This window comes from Delphinapterus leucas, chromosome 4 (assembly GCF_059928025.1).
Source record: "Delphinapterus leucas isolate spDelLeu-1000000601 "Yukka" chromosome 4, BTC_Dleu_Yukka2, whole genome shotgun sequence".
Taxonomy (NCBI): domain Eukaryota; kingdom Metazoa; phylum Chordata; class Mammalia; order Artiodactyla; family Monodontidae; genus Delphinapterus; species Delphinapterus leucas.
Genome location: NC_143132.1, coordinates 55,443,183 through 55,455,443, shown reverse-complemented (window position 1 = coordinate 55,455,443; position 12,261 = coordinate 55,443,183). Strand labels below are relative to the sequence as shown.

Below are 12,261 nucleotides of genomic sequence, written 5' to 3'. Positions count from 1 at the left end.
ATTATAGTAATGGGGTTTTTGTAAGCTTCATGAGAGCAGAGATTATGTCTCACTTGTTCAAGTGTATCCTCAAGCATGTAGCAGATGCCTGTTTAGCAGGCACTCCATAAATACTTGCTGACCAACTAACAACCAATCTTGTTTAGTAGTCTGTAATTTACAAAGCACTTTTAGATACATTATCTTACTCAATCCTTGTCCTAGCCCTTTTAGATTCATGTAAAGGGAAATCTCTCCCTATCTTATAGGAGCAAATACAGAATTAAAGTTTCACAAATCTACTGTTGAAAGATAAACTCAGGCATATTAAAATTTTTAAGAGTTTACTTGAGGAAAAAGCAATTGAAATTGGCAGCATCAAATCAGAAGTGGTTAACAGCATTCCACCCACAGGAGCTCAGGGAGAGACTTTTATAGAAAAAAGGTAGAAGCAAAGTAAAGAAATTATTGATTTAGCTGTATCTAAAGCCCAGTTGGCTGTTTGTGATTGGTTGTCCTTAGCATTTTGATTTGGTAACCTTGGGGCATTAACAGACTTAGATTTTGTTTGCTTACATAGGCTGCCACACAGCATTAGAGCCACCTCAGTCTGATGGCCTCCTTGCTTCATTAATTTAACACTACTAAATGGCAAAGGCAAGGTAGGAAACAGGACTTGTGCTTACTAGCCTCGTGCCTATTCCACTCTCACTGTCTTCTGGAAACAAACAAAACAGAGAGATGGACAGGCTACCTGGATTCAGGATCCAATTCAGACTTCTGCACCGTGATACAAAGGCTTGGAGGACACAGAGGCCAGGTTGCTGCCATTACCCTCACGTCTGGACTACTGCCAGCAGCAGAGGGACACAGTTGTCACAGTTCATAGCTGCCAGACTGGCATCTCCTGAGCAGAACTGGTCTTCAAACACGTTTGGTCCACACTGATTAAAAAGAAAAAATTGGAAGTTCTCGCGTACACATTTGGATTTCCTTTTTCTTTTGAAAAATGGAAATTATGGGAAAATAGAAAATCCGGCCAGTCTGGTTTCAGATGCCCTTGTAGCAATGGGGCAAACTGTACTAGCTGTTCTTTAAGTGGGATGTGTCCTCTTACTTTCTGACATTCTCACCCTCTTGTCTTACACCCAGCTTCAAGCTCACTCCTGTCCCCTGTTGCCTGCTTTGGGACTCCTGATGGCATGGCCAGGGAATGGAGAGAATTTAGCACTTCCCAGCCGCATTAGCACATGATGACATAATTCAGAAGCATGCCTGAAATCCTGTTGGCCCGCCTCAAGAGGAGCTTGAGAAATGGAATCTATTGGGTATGGACCTTGAAAATCTGCAGGTAGTGCGTTTGTTTGATTCTAATAGCTTCTAAAGTACCTCTGAGAAGTCTGATAAATAGTGGCCACATAAGTGTATGGCTCCCAGATGAGTAATTCTCTGGTCATAAGAAATCAGAGAGTGGTTTGGGCAGAGAATGAGAGAGGAAATTATTTTCTGACTCTTCCGGTTGTGCTGTGTTCTTTTGAACTAGAAGAGAATTGTCCAGAATGTCCTTTTTCATTATTTTTTAAGGACCCCCGGAAAAAGGACTTGCCTCCAAGTTTCTGACTCATCCCAATTAAATTACTCATAATAACCATACTTTCTTCTGGAGAATCCAAGTACTGTAAACCAGTTACAATTCTTTTAAAAAACTAAAGGAAGGTAGTAGTATCCCCTTCCCATGGGGAAGTACAAAGAAGTCAAGTGATTCACTTGGAAGGCTTGGGGCATGTCAATAGGACATCAGTGATTAAACTTCATGACATCTGCCTCAGCACAGTTGCTACTCAAGCTAGAGAGTATTTTATCAGTTTTTCATATTGACAGCTGGCCCTTTTTTTCCAGATTGCCTATGGGTTTTGTTGTTATGCTTTTGTACCTTCATGAGTTAGCGCTACACAAATGTTTGTAAAACAGTTTGGCTTAGCATAGATTCCTTTGCTTCAAGAAAGTGGGAATAGATTGTTTTTATAAATTACAGAAGTAATGCATGAGTGTTGCCCCAAACACAGACAATATAGAAAAACTAAAAAGAGGAACATAAAAGTTACCTTTGATCTCACATAGAGAGATCACAATTGCTAATATTTTAGTGTATACTCTACCCAACATTTTTTATGTATATAGTCACCCGTAATACAATCACACTTAAAAACATGTATACACACTCAGTATCATAATATACAAACTATTTTGTAGCCTAATTTTTCTCTCAAAATAAATCCGAGCAATCTTCCCATGCCAGTTATATGGATCTGCATCATCATTTTAAAAGATTGCAGTGTTTCATTGTACGCATACTCTTTCATAATTTAAGTAACCAATCTCCTGTTGGTAGACATTTGTTACCATTTAAATTTTTTGCTTATTATTTTTTTTAATGACTAAACAATGCTGCAGTGAGTATCTGTGCACAGTTGCCTATTTCCTTAAGGAAAAGCACCAGAAATAGAGTTTTGTGTTGAGGCATGAATATTTTTAAAGCTTTTGGTAGACATAGCCACATTGCTTCTAGAACTTTGACACATTTATGCTTTCGTCAGCAGGGTTTGGTAATGTGACAAAAAAGGGCCTTTTTAGTGCTTTTTTTCTTCTTATTTTAGCTCTACAGTTTGGGGAGAAGAAAGGCAAGAAAGGAGCTTCATTCCAAATGGTTGCATCTCTGCATAAAGTAATTTTTAATTGCATCTATTCATATATTAACTACCTCACAATCTGCATATCTTATTACTTAGTTGAAATTTTACATCTTCAAATAAGGATAAAGTATCTGAAGTTAACCAAGTTGGAAAAGTTAAAGATTATCTTGATATTAATGGACTTTCGTGGACACTGTCAGTGTCCTACTTAGATCCCCTTTATCAGCCCATCTTACCACTTATGAAAATATTAGCTCATAATAACTCACAGTTGCCAGAATTGCCCTTGGTCGAATGGGAAGCTAATCTGTCTCCTTACTCTCCTCTTCAGATTCTGGCCCCTCCCTTGTCTCAAGGAGGTACCAACTGTAGTATAATTGGTGCATTTGTGCTCAGAGCTTCTGCAGGACTCAGACTAAACTGAGTCTATACCACTGCTTTTTTCTCCCCCTGCCCTACTGTACTTCCCTCCTTCTGCAAATAAATCTCTTGAACAAGAATCTCCATCTCAGATTCTGCTTCCAGAGAAACTGAGCTAAGATAAAAATTTTCCAGGCAGGAAACTTGAGAAACAGTTTCTTTCTTCAAGCCATTTTATTGCCCATTCATAAAGTATTGCTACCAAATTTAAAACAGGTAGATATGATACACAACAGAACTATGTCAGTCAGATAAATATTGACTTGTCAAGGGAAGGAAATAATGTATTTTGGTAAGCAGGGAAGAATGTTGAATTCATTATTTTATTGTTGCTATGCATCTGGCTTTAAGACTAAGTTGGTCAACATGGAGACTTTTGTGACATAGATTGGTGTTTTTAATGATTTGCAAAGTGATTTTGTGTTGGTTATGATCTCTGTTTTAGGAAAACCTAAATAAGTTGATGACTAACCTGAAATCAACAGCACCTCATTTTTGAGATGCATAACTCCCAATGTGAACAAAATGTCAGGTAAATAGATTTCTTTGTAATCCACACTAGGAAATTCATTTGATTTAAGCTATGTTGAATGTCTTTTAATGAAATATTTACCAGTTTGTTTTATATAAGGGTGGATTTTCAGATAGAAAAGCTAAAATAAGTTAAAAGTGAGTTTTTTAAACCTCCTCAAGATTGCCTTTGAATTGAGATTCAAGTGGACATACAGAAGGATTTCACAAAGCAGACTCAATTGGATAACATTAGAATGCTTGACATTATCATTTAAATTCCTCCTTGAATTTCACGCTAAAATGTGGATGAGCTTCTGTGCCATTGTCTACAAGGGCAAAGTATAATAAGAAGGGATTGAATAATCAATTTGGGGATTAAAGTAGATATTTAAGCATAAAGGAAATCATTTGTTCCAAATTATCTAAATTGACCATAAAGAAAGTTTCTAAATCCATTTCTAATTGTTGAGAACTCCCTCTAGTCTTCCTTCATAATAGTAATATCTTCCCTCTCCTTAAAACTACCTGTCTCTTTAGTTATGTACTTCTGGGCAGTAGATACTTTTTAAGAAGTATTTTATTTTTCTTCCAATTTTATTGAGATATAATTGGCACGCAGCACTCTATACGTTTAAGGTATACAGCATAATGGTTTGCCTTACATACATCATGAAATGATTATAAGTTTAGTTGACATCCATCGCCTCTTATAGATACAAAAAAAAGAAAGAGAAAAAAAATGTTTCCTTGTGATGAGAACTCTTAGTATTTACTCTCTTAATAACTTTCAACATACCATACTGCAGTGTTAACTATAGTCATCATGTTGCACATTACATCCCTTGTACTTGTTTATCTTAAAAATGGAGGTTTGTATCTTTTGACCACCTTCATCCAAGTTCCACTCCTCCACCCCACCTCTGGTAACCACAAATCGAATCTCTTTTTCTATGAGTTTGTTTGTTTTTTGAAGATTCCACATTTAAGTGAGTGTGTCTGGCATTTTCACCATAAGCTTCTTTGCTATTAACATCTTTGCCCCAAGCATTTTTGCTGCAAATGTTTTCCCCACATAACTAATTGGCCATAAGGCAATTTTGTCATAAAAGATAAAATAACAAAAAATAAAAGAGGGACATTAAAAAGGACATAATGAAACATGAAAAATATATAACAAAATTAAAAAGACTATTGTAAAATATTTGAATAAATTTAAAATGTGTGTAGATTCACGACAATACGGTACAAATATCTGATTTTACTTTGTGGGTTGAACCTAAGCATTTATCTTCCAAGTCTTTGTTCATAGTTCATTATACATTTTTTGGCTTGTTGATTCATCTCCTTGTTCTGCATCACACATTTTCTTTTTTGCTAAAATTTCTTCCCTCATTGAGAGAGGTATCGGTTTCCAAATACTAGGATACATGTTTGTAACTGAGCTTTGTGTTGTGTTATGAAAGCCTTCCACACTGTTGTTTGTTCTTGGCATATTGTCACATGTCTGTTGGTAGATGTTCCAAGTTCTATGGAAAATGTGGGTTCAACTCTGCACCTCTGAGGCCCTCAGCCTCTTTCAGATTCATGTATAGAAAATGGGAGTATTGTGTCAATGGAGAAATGAAACCAAATTGTCAACCGGTTGAAACCAAACTGTCAACCAGTTATTTTATCTTTAATGGCAAAATTGCTGCATGGCCAATTAGTTATGCGGTGAAAACATTTGTAGCAAAAATGCTTTTGACAAAGAAGCTTATGGTGAAAATATCTAGAACCATAAATGAGATTGTATGGTATTTGTCTTTCTCTGTCTGGCTTATTTCCCTTAGCATAATGCCCTCGAGGTCCTTCTGTGTTATCACACATGGCAGGATTTCCTCCTTTTATATGGCTGAATAATATTCCACTATACACATATACCACAACTTTTTTATCCATTCATCCATCAGTGGACACTTAGAATGTTTCCATTTCTTGGCTTTTGTAGTGAATACTTTTTGATGAATGGATGGTGCTAGGGCGGTGATGAGATAGATAGGTGGTGGTGAATTATTTATGTTTTTAATTAACAAAACAAAGTTTTTACAGATATTAATTACATGGATCACTTTCCTTACATCTTGGATTTGAAGATTCCCAGGCTTCTGTTTGGAATTACAGGCTTCTGTGGAGCTTGGTTGGAGGCTGTCAGCCTCAAAGTTGTATATGTGACAAGCACTTATGTCTTCAGAGCACTAATCACCCTTGGAATATGTAGCCAGATGTTGTTGATTCTGATTTCTGAGGTTCTGTAGTACCTTGCATTTTTATTAACCTCCTGTAATTAAGACTCCCATCTTGACAGCCTGTGACCTATTCTGGGAAAGTGTGATGCTAAACAATGATGCTGCAGTTTGAGTTTTTGCAATGCAAACCCTTCATGTGCATTCACGCTGTGTGTTTTTGCCTCATTGTTTCTTATCAGCTGGGTTTCTGAATGCATCTAGGGACACTGCTTCCGTCTAGCAAGGAATCTAATTAGCTACCTCTATTTTGGAGCAATTCTGTTACCTATTAGTTGACTCCCATCGAATCAGCTCTGATTTCAGCAGGTTTTTTTTTTTTTCCTAAGTCTTAAGAGAAAGTCATAAGAAAAGCTTCATGATCTAATCAAAACAGTTCTTCATATGTCCTTAAAGGGAATGAGTATGCTTGACCCTATTGTGTCATAGAACTCCGCTTCTGCTCCTTCTTACAGATGATCTGTTTCTGTCTATGAAAGGGATGGGAGTGCAGGACTATGAATATATGGCTTAGAGTTTATTTCTGTGACCCCGGGCATAAGCAGAGAATCATCTCATTCCATTTTCCTTATAACACTCTAGCAGGTCTTTGTTAGGAGAGTGCTGCTTGGCTTCTTCCAGAAGCCTTGCTGAGAGCCAGATACAGTGGCTCACTGGTTGGCTTTTCTAAGGCTCCTATCAGAGATTGCAGCTGCAGTTCTAGTGGGCTCCATCTCAGGAACAAAGGGGTACTAGGAGAATGCTTATACTATCGAATACAACTTAGGCTTTCTCAAGATAATCAGGAGAGAAAGTAGGCCGGGATGTGGCCCATTCTTTCCTAATACAGAACAGTAAACACAATGTTGTGGCTGTTCTCATCTTCTCCTTTCATTATATTCCCCCTTCTTGTAATCCCTCCCCTTCTTACTTGGAGATGCCAGTTCTCTTTTGTGTTTTATCCCCTCTTTAGCTGGTTTTTGGCTGGCAAATGGGTATAATGCCAGTCATTTACATTCTAGCAAAGATGTATTTTTTTCATCTTCTAGGAGCATTTGCTTATAAAATCTTGACTAACTGTGAACTAAAGGTTTCATTCCAGGTAAATCCTATTCAGAGACTCCTACATAATAGGATGGGTACTTTGAGTGCCATGAAGCTGGGAGTGAGTGAATCCTCTTCCTTATGATGTAGAGAACACTAGATTCAAACTCTTTTAACCTCAGATGCAGCAATTAGGACAAAATCTAGGGTAAGCATTTTTTTAGACATGGACTCGTTGTGACCGTTTTTCTTCAGATGTAATGGATGCTTATTTGGTTCTACAGCAGCTGCGCTGTAATGGTGTCTTGGAAGGGATCAGGGTATGCAGTGAAGGCTTTCCAAACCGACTGCTGTATGCTGATTTTAAACAAAGGTAAACATACATCCCAGGATCCAAGAAGTCTGTGGCAGTCCATTTCGTTTTCTTCTCTTGGAGTGTTTAGGCATGCATTGTTTGTTTGGTTGATATCCTCCAGACTACAGATCGATGTGTTTTGGTGGCGGTGAGATATATGATGACAGAGTTCCATTATTATTTCCCCTTAAATCCAACATCTATGTAGCTGTAATATCCTTAAATCTCTATTACTGGATAATAGACCCACATATAGAAGAAATATATAGAGAAGAACGATATGGAGGCTGAATTGAGTCTCTGAAATGTTGTATGTACTTAATCGTAGCTGCCATCCAAGCAGGCTGTTGCTTTACTAGCAATCCTGTGAGAGGAAGGAAGCCAGCAGGGAGTGCAGCAGAAGGCAGAAGAGGCACCTTTGCTTTCTATTTCCCAGATTCTAAATGTGTAAATTATAGGTGATCAAGCAAATGTGAGCAAAGTAGAGTAGAGTAGGAAGAGTACCTGTGTCAGAATTAAGAAGTATATTTCTAGCTTTCCACCAATTCACCATTAGGGTGAGGGAATCTTGGAAAAGACCTTTGACGTCTCTGCTTTTCAGTTTCCTTATCTGCACGATAGAGATGTACTTAAGCCTGCCTCTTTCTTTCTCTTTCTCCTAATCTCTCTCTCCCTCCCTCCCTAATTGAGCCGAGAATCAAGTGAGGTGGTCTCTACAGCACTATGAAAAGTACAAACTATTATTCCAAAGTAAGGAATTATTGCTCGTATCCTCATTATTACTACCAAGAGTTTTGTGAAAATTGAACATATTGGTAGGAGGGGTGGAAGTCTATATATACCTCCTTTTGTCTCACTTGTCCAGATTTTTCTTTATTTGCACCTCAACCTCAGGATTTATTCTTTACTTATTTTAAATTAGGTACTACATTCTGAACCAAAGGGCCTTTCCAAAGAGCAAGTTTGTGAGCAGCAGAAAAGCAGCTGAAGAATTACTTGGCTCCTTGGAGATAGACCATACACAGTACCACTTTGGAATCACTAAGGTAACCAGAGAACTGCAAAGAATGCTTTTGGAGAAGAGTGGGAGGAAAGTCTGTGTATCTTAAAATACCCATGAAAGTGCAATTATAAGGCATTCTACAGCTCTTGTGACCACAACTAATACAAACAGAGCTCCGATGAAACTGAAAACTTCAGCACTATTTGAGAGAGCAAATTCAAAATTCAATGCTTTTTGAACCTCAGTCTTGACTACATTTACATTTTTATAATTATTCATCTAAGCAAGTTTGTGCCAAGATATAAAATACTGAATCAACTTTAGTGTGCTAGAAAATGTGTATACACATCAGAGCTAGACAAAATTGAACCAACTTACTGGAGATAACTGCTTGTCTGCATGTGAACTGATTCATTCACAAGTACACTTTCAGGAAATTAATTCTGAAAGACTGTCTAAAAATGTTAAGGTCGGGCTTTCCTGGTGGCGCAGTGGTTGAGAGTCCGCCTGCCGATGCAGGGGACGCGGGTTTGTGCCCCGGTCCGGGAGGATCCCACATGCCGCGGAGCGCCTGGGCCTGTGAGCCATGGCCACTGACCCTGCGCGTCCAGAGACTGTGCTCCGCAACGGGAGAGGCCACAGCAGTGAGAGGCCCGTGTACCACAGGAAAAAAAAAAAAAGTTAAGGTCAACCCTACCATCCAAAAAATTAATCCAAAATTAATTTCCTTAAATGTGATTCACTAAATTCTGCTTCATCTTGAAGATCTTAACATGATCCACATATTTTGGGAAACTTCTGACTAACAGATTTGGTTTTATCCATTAGTCAATATCAGGTTGTTTCTAATGACATCCATATAAAGGCCAAATTATTTGAAGGAGAATTGGAGGGTCTGGGATGAAGAGCTTAAGAAAAAGAACTCTGTTGGACATGATTATAAAATATTACTCAACTCCCACATTTTGAATACCTGAGAGTCTGTTTCTGCTGGTTTTCACTCCTGGTGCTTTGCTTCCTTGTATGTTTAGTTATTTTTGCTGTATACTACTCATCTAGGGCAGGACTAGCATGAGTTGAGACAGCCTCCTAAGGCACAAAATTTAAGGCAGCACTCACTCTTCAGGTTGTATAAACACTGACTTGTACAACCCTGAAAGTGAGTGCTTCCTTAAAATTTGTGCTTTAGGTACCTCACTCACCTCATCTTGGCCATTACTAATGATTCTTGAAAAAATATTTATGTGTATTTTTTATTGTCTAAGACAAAAGTGACTTTCTCTAGAGCAGAGGTCAGCAAATTATGGCCTAAGGGTCATATCCATGGCCTATTTTTTATATGGCCCCCCTAGCTGAATATGGTTTGACATTTTTAAAGAGGAAGAAGAAGAAATAGAAGAAAGAGAGGAGGTGGAGGACGAGGGCGATGGGGGTGGGAGTGGAGGTTCTACAGAGACTGTATGTGGCCTGTAAAGCCTAAAAGTATTTACTATCTGGCCCTTTACAGAAAAACTGTGCAGACCCCTGCCTGGGCCTATCTTAAAACGTAAACCAAGTTCCCTAGACAACCTAGACATTACTAATAGATCAGGAGGAGGATAGTCTAAGTTCTTAAGGAACCAATATAACCACAGGATTAAATAAAGTTGTTTTTGTGTGTGTGTGTGGCAAACTTTAGGTTTATAAAACCAAACTTTCTAGAATTTACATTTTACACATTAAGAAATATTAACAAGTAGTAGAACTGATAAACAAATACATCAATCGCTCATAGGGCCATTCAACAGGCATTTACTGAATGCCCACTATGAGTAGAACTAACATCTGACATTTCTTTTAGGTGTTTTTAAAAGTCGGCTTTCTGGGCCAACTGAAAGCAATGAGAGATGAGAGACCATCTAAAGTCTTTACATTGTTCCAAGCCAGGGTATGGGGAAAATTGATGCAAATCAAATTCCAGAGGATTCTGGGAGAGAGGTATGATATCCCCACCCTGTGTCCCCACTGCTAGAGTAATGGTGTGCCTCAGTCAATGTGACTTTAGCTCATTGCCTTACAATAGGTCAGGGTAGAGAGCTCTGCCACCTCTGCTTAGTCTGGGACTTAATTTGAAATTTTTAAAATTATGGAACACCAAACAGAGCACAAAGGGCTTCTATTACCCTATCTAACTAAGAATAAGCATAATTCAGATATTTCTTGCACTGCTTCCAGTCTTCCCTTTGGAGGGATTCTTTATAATTGGCCAAGTCTGGATCTCTGAGAGCAGTGTGACTCATAATTCAAAACAGAAGCAGACCTAGAAGTGTTTGCATGCATCTCACAGCCAGCTCTGTGGGGAAGTTTGCTGCAAAGTAGGTAGGTGTTCTGATCACTTTACAGCCTCCCCTGGGTCAGAAACTTACTCTTGGTGACATGTAACCATAACTCTGTTACTTCATTTCAGGCAGGTTCACTAGGGACATTTATCATCACCTCTGGACACTGAGGCATAGGTTTTGTTTAATAGAAGAAAACCTTTAATAGAATCATGGAAAGCAAGCTAACAAAATATCCAAACAGAGGGACTATGAGTAAAGGATTCTGTGGTTGTCGTATTTACTTTTTACCATAGCACAGTTTACCTTCTGGAGAGAGGTCCACAGGTCTTGGTATAATTTGCTTACTTGACAGTCTGTTAATTCCCTCTGTTTCCCCAAAGAAGAAAAATATTATTACATGGTGATGTCAAGGATATTAGAGAGACATTTACTAAGAGTCTTCTGTGACCTCCATACAGTGCCCAATGTGGTGTGGGAGTTTATGAGAGTTTGGGGTTCAGGAGACATGCCTTCTATGACCAGTTTTGTAAACTTGGGTAAGACTCTTAATTTCTCAAGTTCACTTCCTTCATCTCTAAAATGAGGTCTTTACTATCCATTCTCTCTAAATCATAGAATGACTTTAAAGGAATTATTATGTAATATTTAAAATACAAAAAATACAGAAAATATTATAATGCATACTCATGGAGCTATCATCAAAGTACATCAGTTCCTAACATTTTCTCTGTAATATCTCACAACTTAAAAATAAATAATTAAAAAAGTTGAAACCCTTTTTTTATTTCTTCCTTGATCCAGATCCTATTCCTAGCTCCTGAGATCCTGAATTCATTTTTATCCCTCTGTTTCATTCATATTTCATATATAAAGCATATAAAGTTTAACATTCTTCTGTAGTTACTCACAATATATTTAAAAAATAAACTAACAGACTCAGTTGAAGCCCCTTGCATATTTCTCCCTTGATCCAAGTTCTGTGGAGATATGCAGGTGTCCTTAAAAAGTTACATGATTTTGCATGTTTTTAGTCTTCACATAAATATGCTCTGTGTATTATCTTAAAATTTGTTCTTTACATTCAGTACTAGCTTTTAAATTTATTAATGTTGATAAATCTAAGGTTAGCTTATTGATCTTAACTGTTATATAGTATTCCATCATATGAATATACCACAATTTATTTATCCATTTCCCAGCTCAAGTAAACTTAAGTTATTTAAAAGTTTTTGCTATTACAAACAGTTCTGCAGTGACATTTTTGTAAATGTCTTCCCCTGCATATATGCAAGAGTTTCTTGAGGGCAATGTTACTCAAAATGCTGGTCCATTGGCTGATAGTACCTAGGTAGCAGCTAACCGAGGCCCACACTTCGAGTGGCATTTCTCTAAGGTATGAATTATTAGGTTTTAGGCTATACACAACTCCAGCTTTATGAGATGTTGCCAAAATGCTTTCTGTTTTGCCCTTTACCAGAAGTATATGAAAGTCCCATGGCTCTATATTCTCACCAACTTGTGGTATTTCAACTTCAAAGACTTTTGCCAGACTTAGTCATATTTCTGACTTTGGGGAAAGATATCGTTTTCCTCTTAATATCATGTTTTCTGTAGATTTTTTTTTGGTAGATATGATTTATTGTATAGAGGACATTCGTTCCATCTTATTTTG

The 12,261-nt window shown here is 37.7% G+C and overlaps 1 protein-coding gene across 1 annotated transcript in view; it reads left to right on the top strand.

Moving 5' to 3' along the window:
* LOC111186627 (myosin-15) overlaps positions 1-12,261 on the top strand; it is a 102,961-nt gene that overhangs the window by 76,000 nt on the left and 14,700 nt on the right. Inside the window, exons 14-18 of the mRNA XM_089909890.1 lie at positions 2,637-2,704; positions 2,794-3,031; positions 7,166-7,283; positions 8,188-8,311; positions 10,109-10,245. Of these exons, the coding sequence (XP_089766016.1) occupies positions 2,637-2,704; positions 2,794-3,031; positions 7,166-7,283; positions 8,188-8,311; positions 10,109-10,245 (685 nt within the window). The remainder of the gene's footprint in view (positions 1-2,636; positions 2,705-2,793; positions 3,032-7,165; positions 7,284-8,187; positions 8,312-10,108; positions 10,246-12,261) is intronic.